We start from the raw sequence: 22,367 nt of genomic DNA on the forward strand, positions 1-22,367 counted from the left end.
AATGCCCGTAAATATCATATTCTAATAAACCTTCAGACTTGTAGTTTTGCTTTCATTTCGGGTAGAATACTGTATTCTCCATGAAAGAAAAACATACCCCTGATCATTTGAACACTGAATTACACTGAATTACATTGCCTGAAATGCAGTGAGACAATTAGCAGATAAAGTGGGAAATCAATAAGGTTTTCTTTAACATTGTATCATGTTTTCTGATTTGTACCATTTCCCAAAACCTCTTAAATACCACCAGCCCCAGGATATATCGATATTAATCATTTCAAATTCATATTCAGAGTTTTCAATTATTTAATTACTTCACAATATCAATAGCACTGTGTGCATAATCAGGACGGAAAGGTATTCTGCAAGTCTAGTAGCCACGCAGTTGACAAAATGAATTCATTTAAAAACTTAATCTATTGTCTGCGCAAACCTCCAATGTACAGAATCGCTTTTGAGATGGCAGTGAACTCCAAAGTTTCATCCAACAGGTTTGTAATTAGGAAGATTCCAGGTAGTTATTGATTGTTGGAGTTTTAGTTTTAGCATTTGAATGCAACAACACAGAAGACATAGTATAGTTTAAACTGCATTCATGCACAATTGTTGTTCACAAGGAGGAGACTATCAACAGATAATGCAGATATGACATTAATTCAGAATGAAGTCACTTTATCTTGAACGATATGACGTGCTTCACAAAATGTTTTGTCAGGATTGTGAAGCACAGTGAAGGTTGAGGGGGAGCCGGGTGGGCACGGATAATGGCTGCAGGGATTTGGCTGCACGGCTGCAGTATTAGCTGTTGGAACAATGGACCCTCTCACCAGCCTGTTTACAGGACACAGTAAATCCACATAAGCAGTGAAACGGCTCATGGGACACCCCACACTTCCAGAGGCGCTCTCACACACACACACACACACACACACACACACACACACACACACACGCTCATAAAGGCAAGGGGCACAGGTGGAAGTGATCATTTTAAGATCTTTCACTCTTCTTTTTCTTTAGTTTTACTCTTCATCCCACATTCACATTAAAAAAAAAATCTGCAAACACACTGCATATATTTTACTCCCACGGGTGGTTGTTTGTATCATGTGTGTGTCAAAACTCCACAGGTGCAGAAACAAATTGACACGTATCCATGAACTCACAAACACACATGCACACGCTCACACACACCCACATAAATTGATTTATCCCTCTGAATCAGTCAGCTGTTGTTATGATTAAGTGTGTGTGTGTGTGTGTGTGTTACATTCAGCCAAAGATTCTTTGAAACCCTTGAGACCAGTTGAGTGTGTTCACAACTACTTAAATAGTTCCAATCATAGAGACTGACTTAGTTTAAGCTCTCACTGAAGCAAAAGTCATTCCTCAGCTGAACAGTTGTGAAACCTCATCCGTGGGCCAAATGTGAGTTTAATCTCGCAAAATGAAATCACATTACTACAACTACAACTTTGTTGCTTTTCAGAGAAGCAGGGTGGTTGCTGTTCTTGGGCCTGGGACGATATCAGGAAGAAGAAAGCCTGACATTGGTCAACGTATTGGTTCGTTATCTGAAGCAAACGTTGGGTCCCATTAAGATGAGGGCAGGTGTCGTCCCTCTTGCTAACACATTGTGACGCCTCTCCTCTGCTCACCCTGCGGGTCACTGGGTAGGTGACTGAGGTGATGTTTGGCGTGTGCGGGTGGGGCAGATGTGGACCCCATGCCGCCGCTGGTGCCCCCGGGTGAAGTAGCGGCTGGATGCTAGGAATGAACCATGCATCATCAATCCTGCCGGGTCAGAAATGAGAAGGAGGTTTTCATTGCTGGGGATATTCAGTCTGAAGATGGGGACAAAGTCAACCCCCAAGACTACACAAAAGTGTTATTTTTGTCTTAAAGAATTGACTTTAAAAGATATTGAACTGATGTCGAGAGGAATCTGAATAATCTCACTGAGGTCGCGATAATCATGATGATCAAGCGGTGACTGTGAGGAGGCACGATGTTCAGCAGACGGTAACCTGAATACTACTAAGCCAACGAAACAGCCGACCTCACGTTCCTCAATGACGCCAGCTCCCTGAGAAAAGCCACACAGGCGCTACGTCTGCATGAGGATCTACATCTAACCTCTTGTAGCCCCATTCTACAAATAAATGTCACATGGTTCGTCTTGTGGAGCAGCATTCAGCCCGGGAAAACAACTGTATTATATCGTCTATGGCTTCTGTGAACTTTGCCACGTATTAGAAAATAACTTGTTTGTCATAGAGCCGCATTAACAAAATGGTGAAATGGAGTTTGAAAGAAAAGCGTTTAGAAAACATGCTGTTGGTTGCATTGTGGGACATGTAGGGTTCCACTGAGTCACCAACAAGCAGATGAGTTCTCACGTTGTGCCGCGTCCTGCAGACCTCTTTGTATGTTCCTACCTGCTTCTGGACCTACTCGGGCCTCTTCTGTGTGACCATCACACGGCGCCCGTCTACGCCGCCGAAGTGCCCCAGATATCCGAGGGGAAAGAAACGCACCGGTATTCCTCCTCACTTCCTTCTCCCGTCTCTGACAGCACCGACCACAACATGCTGATGGGGAGGAGGTTGAGTCGGCTCAGAGGAGAACAGCCACCCAAGTGTTGTGTGATGACTTGGGATGAACCCCCGTCTCGGAGCTGTCTGTGTAGAAGTAATGCATACGAGTTTTAAACAGCGGTACCTAAAGGTCAGCTAAAGGTCAGCTAAAGGTTAAAATAAAAAAGATTAGAGAAGCAGTGTAAAAATGTAAGACAAAATTAATGGATTAACAATTCAAATATTTATGAGGGCCGAACAGCATCCACTTTAAATTGTGGATTTCAGGTGGTTGTGCTGTGGGGGTTCGAGCGTCTCACTAAAAGCTTGAGAATAACTGTTCCTTTCCGTCGGAATTATTAATTACATCCAGTATTAAACATTGGGACGTGCTTCCGAGGTGTCTAATTGTTGTCTTCTCATTATTACGCTTGATACTATGTCTTCCAGCGGCTTTGTTCTCAAGCAGAGAGCCAGAGAGGAAAAAGCTGATGAGGATTCCACTGGAGGTATGAAGACTCCACCTGTTCTCTCTCTTTGGTCTTTCTCCTCCTTTCATCAGTCACAGTCCGGTGTGCACTTTGGTTTCCGACCTGTTAAGTCTAACAGGACATTGTTAGACTTAGTTTAATAGTTTAATGAATTCCTTGTCCCTTCTCTGCCTGGAAAAGTTGTCCACCTCATGGCCGCCTGAAGTGTGCTGCAAACGTTCTACAAGCATCAATGCTGTGTGTAAACTCCCACGATAAGACTTATTAGAGAGTAGAATGTCGGGGAACCAGCTGAATGTCCTGTGTCTGAAACAACTGTTGGATGCTGGACCTGCGAGAGGAGGAGGAGGAGGAGGAGGAGGAGGAAGGCACCGCACCTCCCTCCATGGCCAGAGGAGGCAGCTGGAGACAGAGCCGGAGTCTCAGGAATCCTCGCTGGCAAAGACGGAGAAGGAGAAACAGGCTGAGCAGCTTATGGAGATGTAGTTTGTTTCTCCAAATGCTGTGAGGATTTGGACACATCTGGATCGTTGGACACAAAGCTGGAGCCGGAGGAGGTCATCAAGAAGCGAGAGAGAAAAAGCCTAAAGCCACAAGTGCACACACACACACACACACACACACACACACACACACACACACACACACACACAGGGGTGACACATTTCTTAAGAATTTAGCTTTCTATCACTTCCTCTTTACATGTAACACACAAAACCCCGCTGACACTTTATATGTGCGTCATCATGAACCCAGTCATAAGACATGGTTACACATCTATCAGGCTTCTTTAGAAACGCTTACAGTGGTGCACGCTTACTTATAGCAGGTTTCAAAAAGTATTTTGAGAACACAATTCGGGTGCAATTATTTTTACCAAGTCAAAGACACAACATTTTAATTTCCCCTTCCGAACACTCAAACGTGTGCATCAAAGGTGGCGTCATATGAAGTGTTAACACGAAGACTTCTTAGTAGTAGCAGTAGTCAGACAGTGATGTGTGTCTCTGATTCCCCTGCTGTGCGTGTGTGCGTGTGTGTGTGTGTTCCCTGTGTGTCCATTGAAGAGAGACTTTGAGAACAACAACATGAACTCCAAGCTGGAGGACGAACCGGCGCTCAGTTCCACGCTGGGCCGCCAGCTGAAAGAGCACCAGGTATGTGCGCTGGTTTCTTCTTCGGTGGTTTCATCCCCAGTATGGAAAAAGACTAGCACACCATTATGTTGCAGGTAGCCTCAAATCCGACTCTCAACCTTATTTATTTAGGAGCTAAAAACAACAAACGTAACTGTTTTAGAGTTGATTACATTAACGTTAATATATACATTTATTCTTCTCCAATATCGGTGACTTCCCGGCACTATTTGCACGTCCTGTGAGCAGCCAGACACAATTTATTTTAGGCTGTTCCAAATTAGGGGTTATGAATATTGTATGAGGCCACTAGAGTGAGAAAGGATGAGATGTGAGATGAGGAGGAAAGGTGTGATAGCGAATGGCAAAAGTGTGAAAACGAGGAGTTGATCAGTGATCTGGTTTCAAAGACGCCGGTTTATTGTTGTTTGTCTTCGCTTGTCGTCCCTCTCAAGGCGGCGTCGAGGAGCTGGAGGACGATCTGGACAGTGATGAGAGCCACGGTACAAACTGCACCTCGAACAGAACTGAGGAATAATTTTTTGCACAGTGGCAATTAAAAATGAGCAGGCAGGCGGGACATCGGGAGGTGGGAGGGGCCACCGTTGCCCAGGTGAGTGTGACTGACAGCTCTCAGTCACACAGAGGGAAGTAAAACAGCCCACAGTTTGGGCCGTTGTGTTGCAATCTGGGAAAAACTCTGACCTCCGTCCCTTTGAACGCCGACGACCCTTCGGATGGAACAGAACAGGAGGCGGGCCTGCTGAAGCTGAGGCGCAAGCTGGAGGAGGCAGAGCTCCAGTCAGAGGTCACGGCAGCGGCGCTGAGGAAAAAAGCACGTAGGGGACCGGACCAGAGTGGAGGCCAAACTGAAGAACAGACAGAGAATGAAGACAGAGATCGAAGAGCTTCGACGTCAACAGGGAGGCCACTCACAAAGCGAACAGACCTAATAAACGCGTCTGCCGCTCTGAATCAAAATGCGGCCAAAAGATCCACGCGCGTCGATCTCGTGGAGCCTTTTAATTGAATCCCACAATCGCCTCTACTGCTCTTTCCTAACACCCACTCTCCTCGAGACGATGGAAACTGGCAGTGCGTCTCCAGGAGGCCGAGGAGGCGGCTCAGGCCGAAGCTGCCAGCCTGAATGAGGCCAGCCGGAGGGCGCTGGGGGAGGTGTGAGACCTCAACGTAGACCTGGAGGGTGTATATAATCACACACGCTTGCATACATACATACATACAAGTTAATGTAACAACACATAACACAAACAACCTGCAGGAGGTTTGTGCTCCAACGAGGTCCGGAGGAGGCAGAAACGTCACTCGAGAAGAGAAACTCGCCGTGTGGGAGTTCTGGCTGTAGAACGTGTGGACCGCCTAATGTGGACAAATGATATGGGACAATAAATTAACAGGCAGATTTGATGGGGGGGAAATTGACTAGTGTACAAAACAAGAGACGTTTGCTTCTGTTGTTGTGCAGTTGTGTGTTTCCAGGAGGGAGAAGGTAAGCTGGTACGTGTGCAGCCGGAGCTCCTTCAGGACGAGGCCGACATCGAGCCACGAGAAGAAGGAGGAGTTTCAAGTGACGTTCACACACACAAGAAAAGAACCTTTCAAGAAAGTTAATTCATTATCACTGCATGAGAATTATTCAAATTACTCCAACTCGGTGGTCCTGCTGATTAACACCCTGATAGAAAATCATTGTTGTTGATTGTCAAAATAGATGCATGGTGGGCGAGTGTGTGAGGATATTTGTCATGGTGGAGCTATTTGGATGTGACTATTTAATCTTTGATTAATTTTTTTTTAATATACTAACTCTCAAGAAAAGGCAGACATTATATATGAATCTCTGGGACATGGAAAATAAAACAAAACAACTCCACCTTTTCTCACATCTCCTGCTCATCATTGAGGACATGGAGGCCGATGCTGCTCTGCGTCTGCTGAATGGCCACTAACGGTGATAATAAAGAGGATTTTATAGACTGCTGCAGCGCCCCCAAGTGAAAACAAATCAATTCATGCAGGTCGAAATGTTGCACCACGGAATTATTGTAAAATGAGTATACATTTGCGTACAAATGTAGTTGGTAACTAAAATAAATAACTTTTCAAACTGCACCACAAAATGGGCCCTTTGTAGTTATAGTGCTCGTTACCGCAGTGGTTGACAGGGAGTGAACTTGGACCAATGCTGTTGCCATAGCAACAGAATGGCAATAAAAGGTTCTGCGAGCAAGCCCCCAAAGTGTAACAAGAAGAAACGGCACTTTATCTCATACATCCACATGGAATTTATTTTCATTTTAGTTTCAGATGAACGTTTCACATTTTGTACAAAATCATTAGAAAATGCCTGTGACTCCAGATCTCCTCCATCGGCGCCTTCAGACACCAAAGGACTTAATGGGGGGAATTATGCGGCGCCCTGGAGCGGTCGATGAGGCTCAGCCTGCGCTCCAGAGCAAACCCACTAAACACACAGACACAGACACAGACACACACACACACACACACACACACACACACACACACACACACACACACACACACACACACACACACACACACACACACACACACACACACACACACACACACACACACACACACACACACACACACCGCCCTCCGGTGTCCTCGGTCAGAACCCGACGACTTCCCTCCGCGTCTGGTGACGTACAGAGTGCCGTTACGGCGGGGGACGTTGTCAACGACCACCTCTCTCCACCGACCCCTCGACCCCCCTCCCACCCCCCCGAGTGTCTCTGATGTATGGACAAAGTACCACGTTGACAACACCATGCATGTTTCCTAACGCATGACACACCGTTGGCTATAATCGGTTACGTACGATTTAGGAAAGAAATCATCACTACTGGAGTTTAAGAATCAAACCAAAGACTGCGGGCCTGAGGAGGGGGGGGCGGCAGGGTTCACTGAGCCTCTGTGTGGGTGAAGTGGAAAGTGAGAGGGGGGGTGGGGGGCGGATTTGGGGACAAATGAGGCTAATTACTCAGTCTTTTGCTAATGTACATGCCCAACACACACAAGCTGTCAGCACAAGCGCACAAACACACTCTTAAACGCAAACACCTCCGCCTCGTGCCAAAGGCTTTTAAATCAATCTTTGGAGGTTAAACTTGAGCCGGACGAGTGATCACTCACGGGGCCCCAAGAAAAAAAGAAAGATGGTATACACAGTCGATTAAGATCCGACATCTGAAAATAGATTGTTTTCTTTTAAGCCAATGCAAAGACGCCCCCCCCTCCTCTCAAACAGAACAAAAGCACGGCGCTGAAGCAGAGAGGCACTTACACAAACACTTCCATTATACACGGTGCTTGCGTCTGTGTGTCTTAAGTGAAGACACAGCTACATTTGTTTTCTTTTATCAAACGTCCAACACACACACACACACACACACGCGCAGATACTCGTTTTCACATGGGAGCATGGTTTTAGCAGTTGGCACATGTACATGCAAAGCGTCAGTTTGACCTGCGCAGGCAAACTGAGAGAAAAGGGGGGCCGAGGCAGGAGGGAGGGAGAAAAGATAGACATGGATGTGAACGGACAGACGCACAAACAGACAGGCTCTCGAACACTTTGGAGTGTTTAAAAACACCCCCCCCCCCCTCTCCTCCTGTCTCTGATCCCGCCCTCCTTGTGTCACACGTTCGTAGCAGCACCAGAGGAGCCCTCTGATTGGTCGGTACCAAGTCAGTCAGTTTCAAGGATGAGTGGCGGTTGCTCGTTCTCTTCCTCTAGGTGCAGGTCGTTGAGGTCATCTTCTAGGCCCGCCCCTCCCACGGCTCCCTGCTCTTCACAGTAACCTAGCAAGACAAGGGATCAACGGTCTTAATTCACACACACAACTTCGGACACGTCTTTTTTGAACAATGTCAAATGTCATAAAGAGAGAAAAAGTTTCAAATGAATTTTGTTTTTCAAATGAAAAGTTTTAAAAATGAATTCTAGTGACAAACCTTTAGCGGCAGCAGCACTGTAGGTTTGGGCCATAAGAGGGCGGTCATGTGACTGCTCAAGGATCTCATTGGCTGGCTCAGCAATGCCGTCCAACCTGAGGAGATTCAGAAACAGAAACTCTCAGGACAACTCTCCATCCTTCAGATTGCAGTGTTCAGTGACCCGCTCGTTGTCACTCTCCACTCTGTGTGTGTGTGTGTGTGTGTGGTACCTGTGCTGCTTCATTAGTGTGCACTCCCCTCCCTCTTGTGGATCCAAGTTGTACAGATACAGGTAACCATCAGCAGCTGCCACCAACAACCTTGGAATCTTCTGAATTCTGATTAAAAAAACAAACAAAAAGAGTGCTCGTTTTTTTTCAACGATGGGAGAGGAAGTGCCTTCAGCTACCACGACTTGTATGCTGTTGTTATGCAACTGCTGAAACTGTGCTCGGATCACAGTCAACTTTGTAATCTGGAGTAATGATCTGCAGCTCTCTCATCAAATGGCACTATTACAGCCTGATATAACACAAAGGGGATTTGTGTTATCACTGATTGGGTTAACACTTTGACGGCATCCAGGCCGACAGGAGGTTAAGTGATTCAAATGTTATAGAAGCAGCATAACAGGGAGTTATCATGACTGAGCAAGACTGATAACATCCTCAGCTAGACATTAACTTCACAGATCATTTTAATAATATCTTTCACGGAGAAAATTATCTCAGGGACCAAAACATGAAGAACATGTGTGACCATTGTGTTCTTCTTTCTCTATAATAAACAAAGAGGGAATGAAAGGTGCAAATACAAATGTGCATGACCCGCCTGGACTGCACTTGTACTCACACAGCTAAAGCGCAGATGTTCTTATGTCCACAGAAAGGCAGACGTACGGTAGCGAAGGCTCGCCCCTGGGTGAACATTTCCGTAACCTGAGAAGGCAGGTAGGTGGTGGACGCCATCAGGACCTTGCCCAGGTACCCTCCCCATGTGGTGGGCTCCTCCGCTGGCCTACACACACACACACACACACACACACACACACACACACACACACACACACACACACACACACACACACACACACACACACACACACACACACACACACACACACACACACACACACACGCGCACACGCACGCACGCACGCACGCAGAATGTGAGAAGCCTCTGTTATTCATGAAACATAAGTAAGCAGGCAGAAATCATCTCCAGACCACAGATGCTTTTTAAAAAGAACATTTTTGTCTGAAGTCCGATGCAGTATGCTGGAAACAGAAAGGTACGTACACATACTTCTCCTTCTGCGTCTCTAATTTGAAGATGTGCACCGTCTCCGTGTTGCTGGAGGCGGACAGGTAGAGTCCTTCCATGCTGAACGCCAACGAGCAGATGCTCACACACCTACAATAAGATCACACGCACGGGGACGATGTTGATACCCAAACTTACAGCACGTATAAACGACGCACAATAAACGCCGCCTTGATCTAAAGGTCAAACCGCCTACCTCTTGACTCCTCTCCGAAACTCAAAAAGCTTCTGTCCCTCGGGGATGGAGAAGACTCGAATGACTGTGCCCTGGGAGGAAGTGGGAGACAAATAACAAGCGTAGGAGGATAAAGCGACAGTAATCTTCAAGCACACACACACACACACACACACACACACACAAATAAATAAGCCACATAATCATCGGGTCAATGCACTGTACAGCGAGTGTCTTACCTTCTCCGAGGCCGTGGCCATTTTGGTTCCACTGGCGTCGAAAGCCAGAGCTGCTAATGGGCTGTCGTGGGCCGGAATCATGTTAGCCGCTCGCTGGGAAAAGACGCATGGACACGAGTTAGAGAAGCGCCACTTCAGAGGAGGACAAAAGAAAGTGGCGAGTACCAGCTGTGACTGATGAGGGAAACACTGGCTGACGGGACAGCGAGGACAGAGTCCCACAGGACACCATTTCATTTCAGCTTTGGGTCTTTTACAGAATAAACACTCAGCAGTATGTCTGCCCCAACGTGTATGAAAGGATGAAGATGAAGTACATGCACATGTAATTGGATTTGCTGTTCACTTACCAGGTTGACTGTGTCGAACACCTGGACTTCTCCTATCGTAGCACTGCCCGGGTACGCCAGGTAACAGTTATCGTTGCTGATGGAAAGGGCGCACAATCCTGGAGAAACATGGACACAAAATGACAACTGATTAACAAATGCAGGACAGAGAAAGAAGAACGAATCGCACTCCAACAGAAGCGCGCTCATCTCGACGAGACGACGAGAGAAACGGAAGGAATGACTCTACAACCATCCAGATGTTTAGAATAGTTCTGACAGCATGAGGGGGGTTTAAGTGGTTCTATTAAATAGACAAATATCACAGAAGGAACTCAGAGTGCAGTGACAGTTGTTTTCCCAACAGCAAAATGAATGCAGTGGATTGTGAACAAAGAAAAATCGAGAAAAAAAATTGAAAACTTCCAAGGAGAAACCAAAAGTTGAAGAAAGTCCGATCCCTGGTTTCAGTTTGAGCACGTAATATAGTGAAAACATGATAGCGTACCAGCTATTATGCTGTATATAGATATGTATATACTATACCACATGTATACCTACTCCACAGTACACTACTTCCCTCACCTGAAGGGTTGGGTGGAGTTTCTCTGATGGTGTGCAGCACTTTCATGTCGCGGATGTTGTGAATGTAAAGGGACTCCTCCAGACACACGATCAGCCTCTGCATGGGAAGCACACGGCATGCCGATCAAAGACAAACTAGGCACGGATACACTACCCAACTATGAAATCTGCACAAGGTAACTACATCTTCTGTGGTTAGAGGAGTATGTGAGTGAGACCTAGGCTGGATTTTAATGGTCCAAAAAATGACCTCCTGGCGTCTATTCCTAACCACTATTCCTGGACCTCTGTGGAAAACGTCACGGGGTCCAGGAAAGATGGTTAGGAGAATTCATGAGGAGTTAGGCGTGTTTAGGGATTCCGACTCCACTTTCACTAAGTTACGAAGTTATGATGCGACGGGAGACACACGTTAGTGACGTCAGTGGATTTCTCCAAAGATGGACTACATCTTAGATGCCTTTGTTCATGTGTTGTTACACTGCTGTGTAATGCAGACGACATAAACAACCAGGTTCAAAGTACTACTTTATTAACAAGGGCTGCAATATAAATGAGTAATACTGACGGGTACTTATACGATCTCCTTTCTTTTTGTAAAGGATGGTCCAGTGCTTTCTATGCTAAAGGAGCTAAGTAAGGAAGCATTGAGGCTGCTTTCCTTAGGAGTTATAGAATTCGTACAGCTCTTATCCCAGCAGCCACTTTCACTACTTCTGGGTTATTTCACTCAGTTAGGAACCATCCTCAGCAAAAAGGACTAATGGAATCCAGCCAGGATATCTGACAGACAGGTCTTTCTTGGGCTCGCCCGTCCTCCCACCTGTCTGTTGAGCTTGACTGCCAGTATGGTGTTGGAATAGGAGTAGTTGCAGATCTCGGTTCCCTTCTTGAAGTGACAGACTTTGAGCTTCCTCGGCGCTTTTAGGCTCACGATGGCCACCAGGCTGCTGGAGAACAGGCGCTCCACGATGCAGACATCCTCTGTGTCCGCTGTACAGACAACCACAAACACAGAAATCCCAACGTTCACGGTCCCCTTTTGTTAGCAGCATCTCTGGGACCTTAACCACTTGAAGAGATAAAAACTACACAACTTTGTATTGGTGGTTTAAATTGAACAGGATAATCACAAGGTGACTAGTTAGCTCACATGCATTGATGCAAAGAATAGATCATATTGTAAATTATGAAAATCCAATGATGAGGAGTAAACTGGAAGTTATGCTATATCGGTGTGGGAAGAGTATCATTAAGACTTTATGAGCATTCAAAGTGACACAGATGCTACGAAGATGCAACGGTTGTGTCCCAACCGAGTCTGCATTTAAAAGCATTGAGTCATGGAAATTACTGAACAACAAAGTGACACAACAGCGATGCTGTCAGCATAGAGCACGAAGCTTTAAACTCTGATAGACAAAAGAAAGATCTACTTACTACATTCATATATCTGCTCCAATTTGTCCACAGAGGACAGGGAGAAAAACTTGTATCCCGATTTGGTGCCAACAGCCAAGGACCTGCAGAAATAACACACAACAACAGCATTGAGCAAACACATCATCACGTCACTGCAGCCGTACACACCGCGGGATGCTCCGTTACCGGCCACCGGTGAACTCAGCAGACTGACGTCACTCATCCCGTTAGAAGCACGTTAAAAGGGAAACCGTTGCAGCGTCACCGAACCGTCGCCAACAGGCGTTTAGCGCGAGTGCACCAAAAAGGTAGAATAATTACACGGACTTCTTCTGTAAGGACGTATACGAAGAATAATAACAATAGTCACTACGGGCACAACGAGAAAAACATACGTGACACCAAACCGAAATGTCTATTGTGGCTAAAGTTAGCCTCGGACCACAGCATCACGTTAGCTCAAAGGAGCTAGTTATGCTAGCGAAGAACGTAACGTCATTCAGTCAACTGGACAGCCGGCTAAAGTGGGCCCGCGTCGCCATTACGTTTATTCCTCGTGTAAAAAAAACCCGCCGGCGGACTGATCGATTCCCGCCCTAGCCCGACCCCGGTGAGGCGTCCGGACGGGTCCACGTTGAGCTAGCTAATGTCCCCTAGCTTGACAGCACGGGGCCATCGGAGCGCCAGACTCTCCGCCTCGGCCCTGTCTTACGTGTTGTCCTGGTTGAAGTTGGCGAAGAGAAGCTGGCTTCCGCCAGCGTCCCCGCTTTGACTGGCCAGGTTCATGGACTCGACAACATCGGCGTGTACAGCTCCGGTAGAAACGGCAGCGGGTGGGGCCGGGATACGTGCTGCGCTGAGGGCCACAAGGCTCGGGCTTCAGGGAGCCATATCTCTCTCTCTCTCTCTCTCTCTCCGGGCTCCGCTGTGGTGATTGTTGTTGTTTTTCCGAGGCGCTGTTGCTCGCGCTCACTGCGCATGCGCCGAGCACGCAGCGTGCAGTCGCTTTAAAGAGCCACGGACGTTTTTGGCAAATGCGGATTGTTGATGATGATGAACGTGATCATTACACGGTGGGGGGGTTACATTTGTATTCACGTTCGGTCCACGGGTGACAGAGACTTAAGAAGTATGCACAGCTCTTCTGAAAATACTTTGCTCTACTGTGCAGTAATTATTTGTGATGTAGTGTGACAGCGCCACCTATCCTCAACATGTTCAAACAACAGAAGGGGCGAGATGCACGATCTTCTTGGATTGGTGGGCTATATTAATCATATTTCTTCATAATGTCCTTGACAATACACTACGGCTCCTATCTCAGCTCCGTCCTAAAGTAGAATATTAATGCGTTATCTATTTGTCATCACACCGTTTATAAACCTGCTATTTACTGTAACGGTTCTACCATAGTGGAATATAAATAATTATCTTAATTCCAAAACATATATCACCTCTCTTAAACGTTTTGCATATTTCAATGTTTGAACAAAAACTCAATAAAAAACTACAAAGGTCTGAAGCTCAACAGGATAAATTTGGTGATCTAAATTTAGCCTTCTGTTTTCATATGAATTAACAAAACTGTTCCCTTAGGGTTGCTCTTTTACTTCTGTGCTTCTATTTTCTGTCCATTCATGTCACAAGAACACGAGTTGAACTGTCATGTCTGCTGCATTTCTGTCATAAGGACTTACCTGTCTTAAAACAGCACATTCGCCTTTTGAATATACTGATATTCCATTAACCAATGAACAAGGCACACACACACACACAAACACACACACACGCGCACACACACACGCACACACACACACGCACACACGCACACACGCACACACACACACACACACACACAAACATGGAGACACACACAGCATATATACACATGAGGCGTGAGATGGTCGTAGTTTCTGTCTCCCTGTACTTGTTGCACTAGTTTCAGGTGGAAGTCTGAGAATGTCAGAGAGCGATTTTGAGGCAGACAAATTATTCACTTGATAACATCATTAAAAAGAGAAAGAAAACTATAGCGAAATGTCAAGTAGAGAATTCTGTGAATCATAAACCTGAGAGAACATGATCCTTTACAAAAGCGATACTAAGCAGAACAAAGGTCTCCTAAGAGCATCATTTGTTGTGACATTTCCTCAGTAGAAAGAGCACAGTGACTCCGTCCGTTTAGTTACTCGGGAGGCCCTTTGATTCCGTGCCAGCTGCGTCCTTTGGCCCAGTTTAGTGTTTTCAGGGGCCGCGTGTCGGCCTCTGCGATAGAGGCAGCGCTCCGACACACCGTGTACTGGCCTTTGGTTTACACAAGCCAGAGCCCCCAAGTAAACACGAGGGACGCAGAGACAGATGTTTGTAAAAGGCTTTTATGTTTGTTTCATGCCTTTGATACGAAGTCACTCTAACTCCTTTTTAAATGTAAAAGCCTTTACTCAATATATTTGCACATAGTCGTACCCACAATGTGTACATGTTTTGAATCTTATCCGTTAACACGGACTGTACGTTTCTTATTTGGATGTGTGTGTTTGCACACAGCTGCTGCACAGTTGCACAAAGGGCCTCTGCTGGCAACAGTTATTGTGGGTAATATTTAATTTCCATTCATTCTGAGCGTCGTGTGTGTTGTGTTAAAAAGAGGCTCCAGGGGATCTGCTAAATTGAATTCACCGAGAGGGATCAAAGGGGAAGCTTGTTAGTTGAAATTTGTTTGCATGTTGTCCCTCTGTCGTCTGCGTGGATCCGCAGCCGCCGTGTTTGAGACATTCGATTGTTTACTTCTTAGGGTTAGGCTTCAGCTGACATATTTGTTGTCTTGGTGTGAGAATGATTTGGATTGCAAGACAAGAATTCATTATTCTTCGCAAAAATAATTGGCAGTTTGCAAACCTGAATGGGAACCTTTACTCCAAGAAATAATCATGTGCCCCTTTTGGGGATTTTAAAGGCTGAATTATTTACTTTTTACACATTTCATGATGGTTAGGCTAATGAATAGATGCAAGATCGTACTTGTTCATTCCTGGCAGTGTGCAGGGAGGAGAATAGGGAGAATTCCGGAAATCAAAACACTTTTTTTAATCAACATCATTGGCAGCACAAAGGAAACATGCCACCCGCGACTGATATATTGTACAATACATTCCGATCCTGTGAATTTCCCCATTGTGAGACTAATAAAAGAATGTCCTTTCTTATTTTATTTTATTCTCTTATCTTACATTAATAGATTGTTACGCATTAACGTGCGAGCAGCATTCTAATGTTTTAGCTGAGCCACAAATCAGAACAGTTTTGTGACAATGCGAGAGAAGACAATGCTGTGATGCACCACGGACCCCTGGAAGTGTGTCTTTACATTTCATTCTCTCTGCACTGCAACATGAACGACTTTCACAAATGACTTACAAAAAAGAATCCAGTTGTTGTTGTTGCGTTGCGTGGAGCTGTCGCTGTTTGCTGGTGTGTTATCATCCGCCTGCAAAGAGGGGGAAGGAGAGGGAAGGGGAGGGGAGGAGAAGGGGGGAGAGGGGAGGGGAGGGGAGGGGAGGAGGGGTCACAAACCAAGTCCCGCGGAACATCCCGCAAGCACATCGGAACGAAACTCCGCCACGGTGGAGCCTCCATCGCGCGTCGCCCGGGTCGCCGCTGGAGGAGCAGCGGCGCTCCGACACTCCGTGTGCTTATGTTCGGACGCGCGGCGGCGGGACATCCGGCACGGGGGATCCGTAGGAGGGGACGTCGACGCGCGCTGCTTGAGCTTTGGGTAAATAGAGCGCGGTGCCAACGGGCCAAGCGCACGAGATGGACTTTAAGAGGACCAAATTTGGAAGGTATTTAAAAAAAAAGAAGAAAAAAAATGTAGATACGATAACAGGAAAGTTTGACAGCTTGTTTCCCATTTGTGACACCTCATGTTCATCCATGCGAGCCGATGCGCTGGCACGGCAACACGGGACGTTATCGATGTGTGTGTGTGTGTGTGTGTGTGCGTGGCAGGGAGATAAAGAGAAAACAACCCAGCCAAACACGCTGCAAAGAACTTCTCTCCGTTTCAGTCTTACCATGAAAACACGGTATTTCTCCGCGCTTCTCCAGCTACCTTTCCAAACATCTCCGCCGCTCAGGTTCCTCCGTCGGCTTTCACTTACACAGCAGTTTACTGTCCTGAATGTTGCATTCCTCTGTCCTTATGCGTGTGCGCGCGTATGTGCGTGTGCGTGTGAGTGTGGGAGATGGCGATCGTTGTGAGAACCAGAGTTTGAGTCCCACAGGAGAGAACTTTATTCTTTTCTTTTAAGGAAATAGCCCTGGTGTGTACACACACACACACACACACACACACACACACACACACACACACACACACACACACACACACACACACACACATTCCGATAGTGTATCCCACCATGATCCAAAAGTTCTGATCCTCTTAGATGCAATCGATCCTATTAATGTAAGGAATGCGCTGCATTGTGCTTTTATAACCCTCGCCCTGGTTAGGTGAGGAAACACGCCACACGCATTCATTAAGGACACATTGACACCATAAGACACACGTGTGTGGAGCATCTCAGAACATGAGAGAGAGAAAGGAGAAAGAATAGTGTGTCGCCGAGGACAACAATGCCCTCTCTGATCAGAGCCTGCAAATCTCTATCCAGTCCTTTCAGTTCATTACACACACACACACACACACACACACACACACACACACACACACACACAGGGGAGTTCTGTCATAACCGATTAGAGGACATCCGAGTGCTACATTCAGGTCCATTGATATCCCTACAAAACCACAATAGTGCTCAGAAAAAAAGTGCTCTCTTAGGAGAACAACCAAAGGAACAGCAGCCAAACAACAGCCTAATGTTACTAAACGTTCTCTTCATGTGGATTACATCAAGTGAGTGATGCACTCATAATGATTTGCTCTTAATTTGTGATTTAGCACTTTTGTAAAACAGGTAAAAGACTTCTGATTACAATATTGAAGTCTTAGCGAAAATATGAAAGTATTTCCAAAGCAGTGAAGTCAGTGAGAGCGATGGGCTCCGTTAGTGCTGGTAGGCACAAACTAAACAAACAGGTCCAGGTGAAACATAACAAAAGGTGTGTATGTGGGCTTGTGGAGGTTGTGTGTGAAACGGACGGATGTGTTTTCACCCACAATAAAACAACACCCTGGCATTGTTGTCATGAGGGTTCTGAGGCTCTAACAGAAAACCAGACATCCAGTCAACTGGACTCATTCTCTTCCTGACCACACGGGACCTTTTCTGATGCAGCGTACAGAAGATGCTCTCTTAGCGAAATGTTTACGGCTTCGTAGGTCGGCGCTCTGGAAATGTATTTTGCCAGATGTCAGCCACGTTACCTGGAGCTTTTGTGGTAATCAGGGTGGTAATCTGACTTTAAAGGTGAGAGTTGTGGCGTCCCTTTGTCTGGTCTTCTGATTTACTTTCTGCTCCTTGCGCACAGTTAACAGCCGATTAAAACAAACAACTATGGAACGTTAGCGTGTTGTAAATGAGGCGTGATGCCTGTATGTGCGCGTGGCGAGGAGGCGTCGGCCTAAATGTGTAATCAAATAACACAGCTGACCAACGCAGACACACCTGTGGCCCTGCACGAGAGGCCGCGTTCAAATCGCTGTGCGCGTGCTTGGTTGAGTGCTTGTGCTCTGGCGCACGAGTGTGTATGTGTGTGTGTCTTTGTGCATCCAGATGAAGAAAATGTGGTTTCGTAACATCTCCAGATGTGTTTTTCCCTTGTAAACTGGGATTGAGGGATTTACTGCTGATTAAATACACAAAGTCAAACACACGCACACAAGCATGCGCGCACATACACGCAAACACGCAAACACACACAATCGCACTGAGTCTTCTCAGTAGTATTTGGCAAGCCAACAAATAATGCAAATATAGTCAATAGTTAGTGGTCAGTGGTATATTTTGTTGCACTGGTGACCATAGCAATGCGGACAGTTTCCCCGGCAACGATGAGGCAAACTAAAATTCATACAACGTGACCTGGATTAGAGACCTGTAAATCTTTCAAGAATGACCATCATACACACACACACACACACACACACACACACACACACACCATTACCCGTCGTGGGTTCAGCACATAGTAACTTATTAACTAAAAAAGCGGAACCTTGTTCTGCCCTCTGGATCTGCATTCATTTGCTGAACACCCACCTTCTCTCTCCTCTTTGTGACTCTCTCCCTCTGCCTCCCCCGTCTCCCTCCCTCACCTCTGTCTCTCGCAGGTTCATGAACTGCAGGGTCCCGGCCAGTAGGAGGTACCAGCCCACTGAATACGAACATGCTGCAAACTGTGCCACACACGGGGTGAGCCGAGCGGACACACGCGCGGTTTCTCTGCAGTCGGCCTGTTCTTTCTCTCTCTGGACCCCAACACGCGTGTTCTCTGCATGTGCCGAGTCTGTCAGCTCAAACGAGCCTCTGAAAATATGGAGAGGACTGCGGTGGAATATGGAAGCTGTAATCTGTGATTCGGCCTGTGGCTTTCTCTAATCTGCTGTAATCCCTGTGAGCTTCCGCCAACTGTCAGAAAGTGAATGAAACAGACGGACGGACATTGAAGGAAACTGATTAAACGCGGCCGAGATGACTGTAAAGCCTCCAATTCTTCACTCCATTCATTCAAGCATTCGTTCATTCCACCAGTACCATTTCTCAGAGCAGCGTATCAAGTGTCATCCTCACTGTCGCTCGATACAGAATCAGTTTAAGGAGAAGTTTGATGTCAGTCTCATGTGTGGTAAAAGAGAAGCTACAGCCAGCAGACAGATTGCTTAGCTGAGCATCAAGACCGGAACCAGCTAATGTCTCTGTCAAGAAAAAATCCACTGCAGTTGTTTTACTGACATTTATAACTGCAAATTGATGTTTTTACACAGATTAAACATACGTAATTTAACACCAGGGCCGAGCTAACGGGCTGCCGGGGGTAGCTTCGTGTCGAGCAAACAGACACGAGACGTTTCAATCAAAAGACAATCTATCAAGTAAAATTTGTCCCTCTGATCTTTTCCAGTTGTGGATCCTTCCCAGTCTGGTGGGCGGGTCTGTGCTGCACTTCCTGTCCGTGGACCAATGGCAACGCCTGGCTGCCTGGCTCTACGGGAGCGGCCTCACCGGCCTGTTTGTCACCTCGACACTCTTCCACACCGCCGCCTGGAAAATCAGCCACCTCCGGTCCGTGTGTGTGTGTGTGTGTGTGTGTGTGCGTGCGTGCGTGTTGCAGAACAACACTAGCAGGGATTTTGCAGATGTGCACTCGTGTGCTTAGTTTGTTAATTAAAACCGAGCCAGAAGGCAAACGACAGATGTGGCGCAGTAGTCAAAATACTCCACACCTTCAACTCACACCCTCTAAAAGTAGCACACACAAATTGAGAGGCACATTATGTAACTAAGAATGTGGGGAACAGATAGGCACTCTTATAAAAAACTCCTCTGTCCATAGCAAACAATCACAGTGTGTCGAAGGACAAGGTCACGGGATGTTTGCATCTCTGCATGAGGGTATTTGTCTTCTCAAATGTGACGCAAACTTCAGTTCCTCAGTAACTCAATCATGAATGTGTGTGTGTTTTCTTTTTGTTGACTTTGCCCTGCAGAGTTATAGATTGTGATATTTAAATAATGTCTGGATGTAGAAATGAGCTCTGCCCGCCTTGGTGCTTGCTTGTACAGGAAGGTGGAGCAGCGTTTCCACATGTGCGACAGAATGGCCATCTACTTCTTCATCGCCGCCTCCTTCTCTCCCTGGTGGGTGACAAGGGACACACACATTCCGTGAGCATAACGCCCCCCCGCCCCCCCGGCTCAGACAGTGAGTGTCCTGCTGTGCCCCGTCAGGTTGATGCTGAGGGAGCTGGGCCCCTGGACGTGCCACATGCGCTGGCTGATCTGGGTCATGGCCGTTGTGGGATCCACGTACGTCTTCTTCTTCCACGAGAGGTAACGCGTCCCGCCTTCGTGTCCCGCCTTCGCGTCCCTCCTTCGTGTCCCTCTGTGTCCCCGGCGTGAGGCCATTGACCTGAGACCAAACACTGGGCTGCTGCTTTGAGGCAGAAACGATTTCACAGGAGATCCCAGGTTTTTTTTTTTTTTCACGTCCTGTGTTTTCCACCTGCAGGTACAAGCTGGTTGAGTTGTTTGGATACGTGGCCATGGGGGTGCTTCCTGCTCTGGTCATCCTGTCTATGGTAAGGACAGAACACAAACCTTCGTTTGAGAGGAAGAGAAATAAAAAATAAAAAGCTGTCTTCCGCTGCTGCAGGCTTCCTGCTATTGTGCTGGAATCAGTCAGTATTTAAAGAAGCAAACAGGTGGTTTGTTTGAGTCCAACACCGTCGAATCACATCTAGTCACTGTAACATAACAGCACATGCAAGTATATGTTGTGGATTCCCTTCCTCCCATGCATGATATTTTATTATTATGTGATGAATTACATTATAAAAATGATTCGTATTATCTACAAATCCAATGAATAGACAAAAAACAATCAATCATTATTCTGTCTCTACTTTACTTCCATGTCTGTGGTTCTCCTTTGAATGTGTAAATCTTGAATGGATCAGAAATCAATCAAAAAGCTAATTTACTAAAGATGAAGGTGCTCTGGTTGCAAACGCCTTTGAAAACATACTATTTTCTACAGCAGAGTAATTTACATTTCGACAAAACAATTCTGTGTTCTTTTGAAAACAGTTTGACAAAGAATTAACTATTTCAGATGTCTGGGTTAAAACCTGCAACACCTTTGACATTTCCAGACCCCGAACCCTCTTCTTCTTCTCCTCTCTCTTGTAATACAACGCTGCTGTAATAGCAATAGTGAAGCACCGTTAGACTACTTTAACCTCTGTATTCCTTATTCCACCTATTCTTAACTCTTCACGCGTGTGACTCTTTGCACCGTTACAGGTGGAGCGTGCGGGCGTGTGTGAACTGGCGCTGGGAGGGGTCTTCTATGTGGTGGGCGCGGTCTTCTTTAAGAGCGACGGCGTGGTCCCTTTCGCCCACGCCATCTGGCATCTCTTCGTCGCAGCGGGAGCGAGCGTTCATTATTACGCCATCTGGAGGTACCTGTACTTACCTGGGCCGCTGCTGCAGACATCGAGGTGACAAGCCGCTCTCGCCTGAGGCTGCACGCCGCGTGACTGACCGAGAAAAGTCACTAAGTCACCGGGCTGTGTTTTGAAAACAAATAAGCTGACCCTTGAGGCCACACCTGGATGGACGGCGCTGACGCAATCCGACCGACGGATGGAGATCAAATGAAAATCTTCCACTGTTGGTGCCAAAACCCTGGGACCAAACACCGCTACCGTCGGACTAAAAGTCACTTCAACATGCTGATTGTAGAGCAGCAAACATACACTTGTTCCGTTAGAAGGATAGTTAAGACAATGTGCTCACACGGAAAACAAATAAGCTCAAAGGATGTCAAACTATTCCTTTAATCAGTCATCTCAGTAACAGATCTGACAATCTACAGTCCGTCATCACACCTACTGAACCCTTTACATTACATTGGTGCCAACTCACACATTTTAAAGATGTTGTCGATTTTGCACAGCGGCTTTTGGTATGAAGTATGAAAATAGTTGTTGATTGTTACAACGCGCAGCACCTTTGAGAAAACCAGTGTCATAAAAGCTGTACACTGGCCCTTTAAGTTAAGATGACAAATTACTTTGGTGATGTTTTCTGCATCACGTCAACTGCACCTTTATTGGTAATTACTTCATTTAGTCAATCATCTGCCAATGAATAGTTTGAACAGCTTGTAATTTAGACTCACTTTGTTTGAAAGATGAAAACACTAATTTAAAGCCAGCCCTCCCTAACCTCTAGTGGTTAAACGCTTTCTGTTTTTGCAGAAATATAGAACACTTACTCAGGAAGTGAGCTTTTTTTCTTTTTGTTTTTATAAATCAAAGATGATCTATTTTTAAAAATTGTATTTTCACTGAATTAAAGAAAAGACTCTAATACAGGGAAGTCTGTGTTTTGTGGTTGTCAAAAGGGTTTCATC

The 22,367-nt window shown here is 46.2% G+C and overlaps 2 protein-coding genes across 4 annotated transcripts; one reads left to right on the plus strand and one right to left on the minus strand.

The window, feature by feature from the left end:
* Positions 1-6,488: 6,488 nt before the first annotated feature.
* wipi2 (WD repeat domain, phosphoinositide interacting 2) lies at positions 6,489-13,365 on the minus strand. 2 transcript variants are annotated; one of them, XM_040191659.2, is made up of 12 exons: positions 12,976-13,365; positions 12,282-12,364; positions 11,665-11,834; positions 10,842-10,938; positions 10,278-10,375; positions 9,928-10,020; positions 9,710-9,780; positions 9,496-9,603; positions 9,043-9,207; positions 8,421-8,528; positions 8,209-8,303; positions 6,489-8,055 (listed from the first exon to the last, which is right to left on the minus strand). In XM_040191659.2, exons 1-12 carry the CDS (start codon positions 13,047-13,049, stop codon positions 7,943-7,945), a joined length of 1,275 nt encoding a protein of 424 aa, XP_040047593.1. In that variant the 5' UTR covers positions 13,050-13,365; the 3' UTR covers positions 6,489-7,942. The 2 variants fall into 2 exon arrangements, with proteins under 2 accessions (XP_040047593.1, XP_040047592.1); XM_040191658.2 differs by having other exon boundaries at positions 9,490-9,603.
* Positions 13,366-15,775: 2,410 nt separating this feature from the next.
* On the plus strand, positions 15,776-22,324 carry mmd2a (monocyte to macrophage differentiation-associated 2a). 2 transcript variants are annotated; one of them, XM_040191672.2, is made up of 7 exons: positions 15,776-16,105; positions 18,562-18,643; positions 19,353-19,513; positions 20,015-20,089; positions 20,180-20,281; positions 20,460-20,529; positions 21,254-22,324. In XM_040191672.2, exons 1-7 carry the CDS (start codon positions 16,077-16,079, stop codon positions 21,452-21,454), a joined length of 720 nt encoding a protein of 239 aa, XP_040047606.1. In that variant the 5' UTR covers positions 15,776-16,076; the 3' UTR covers positions 21,455-22,324. The 2 variants fall into 2 exon arrangements, with proteins under 2 accessions (XP_040047606.1, XP_040047607.1); XM_040191673.2 differs by lacking the exons at positions 15,776-16,105; positions 18,562-18,643 and adding an exon at positions 18,795-18,928.
* Positions 22,325-22,367: the final 43 nt, after the last annotated feature.

The sequence above is a fragment of the Gasterosteus aculeatus genome, chromosome 11 (genome assembly GCF_964276395.1).
Source record: "Gasterosteus aculeatus chromosome 11, fGasAcu3.hap1.1, whole genome shotgun sequence".
Taxonomy (NCBI): Eukaryota; Metazoa; Chordata; class Actinopteri; order Perciformes; family Gasterosteidae; genus Gasterosteus; species Gasterosteus aculeatus.

Coding starts and splice junctions, on each gene's coding strand:
- wipi2 (XM_040191658.2), bottom strand. CDS start 13,049: ATGAACCTGGCCAGTCAAAGCGGGGACGCTGGCGGAAGCCAGCTTCTC. Junction 12,365..12,975: donor AACTTCAACCAGGACAACAC/GTAAGACAGGGC, acceptor TTATTTCTGCAG/GTCCTTGGCTGTTGGCACCA. Junction 9,781..9,927: donor TGGCCACGGCCTCGGAGAAG/GTAAGACACTCG, acceptor ACTTCCTCCCAG/GGCACAGTCATTCGAGTCTT.
- mmd2a (XM_040191672.2), top strand. CDS start 16,077: ATGGACTTTAAGAGGACCAAATTTGGAAG. Junction 16,106..18,561: donor AAGAGGACCAAATTTGGAAG/GTATTTAAAAAA, acceptor TGTCTCTCGCAG/GTTCATGAACTGCAGGGTCC. Junction 20,282..20,459: donor GTCTTCTTCTTCCACGAGAG/GTAACGCGTCCC, acceptor TTCCACCTGCAG/GTACAAGCTGGTTGAGTTGT.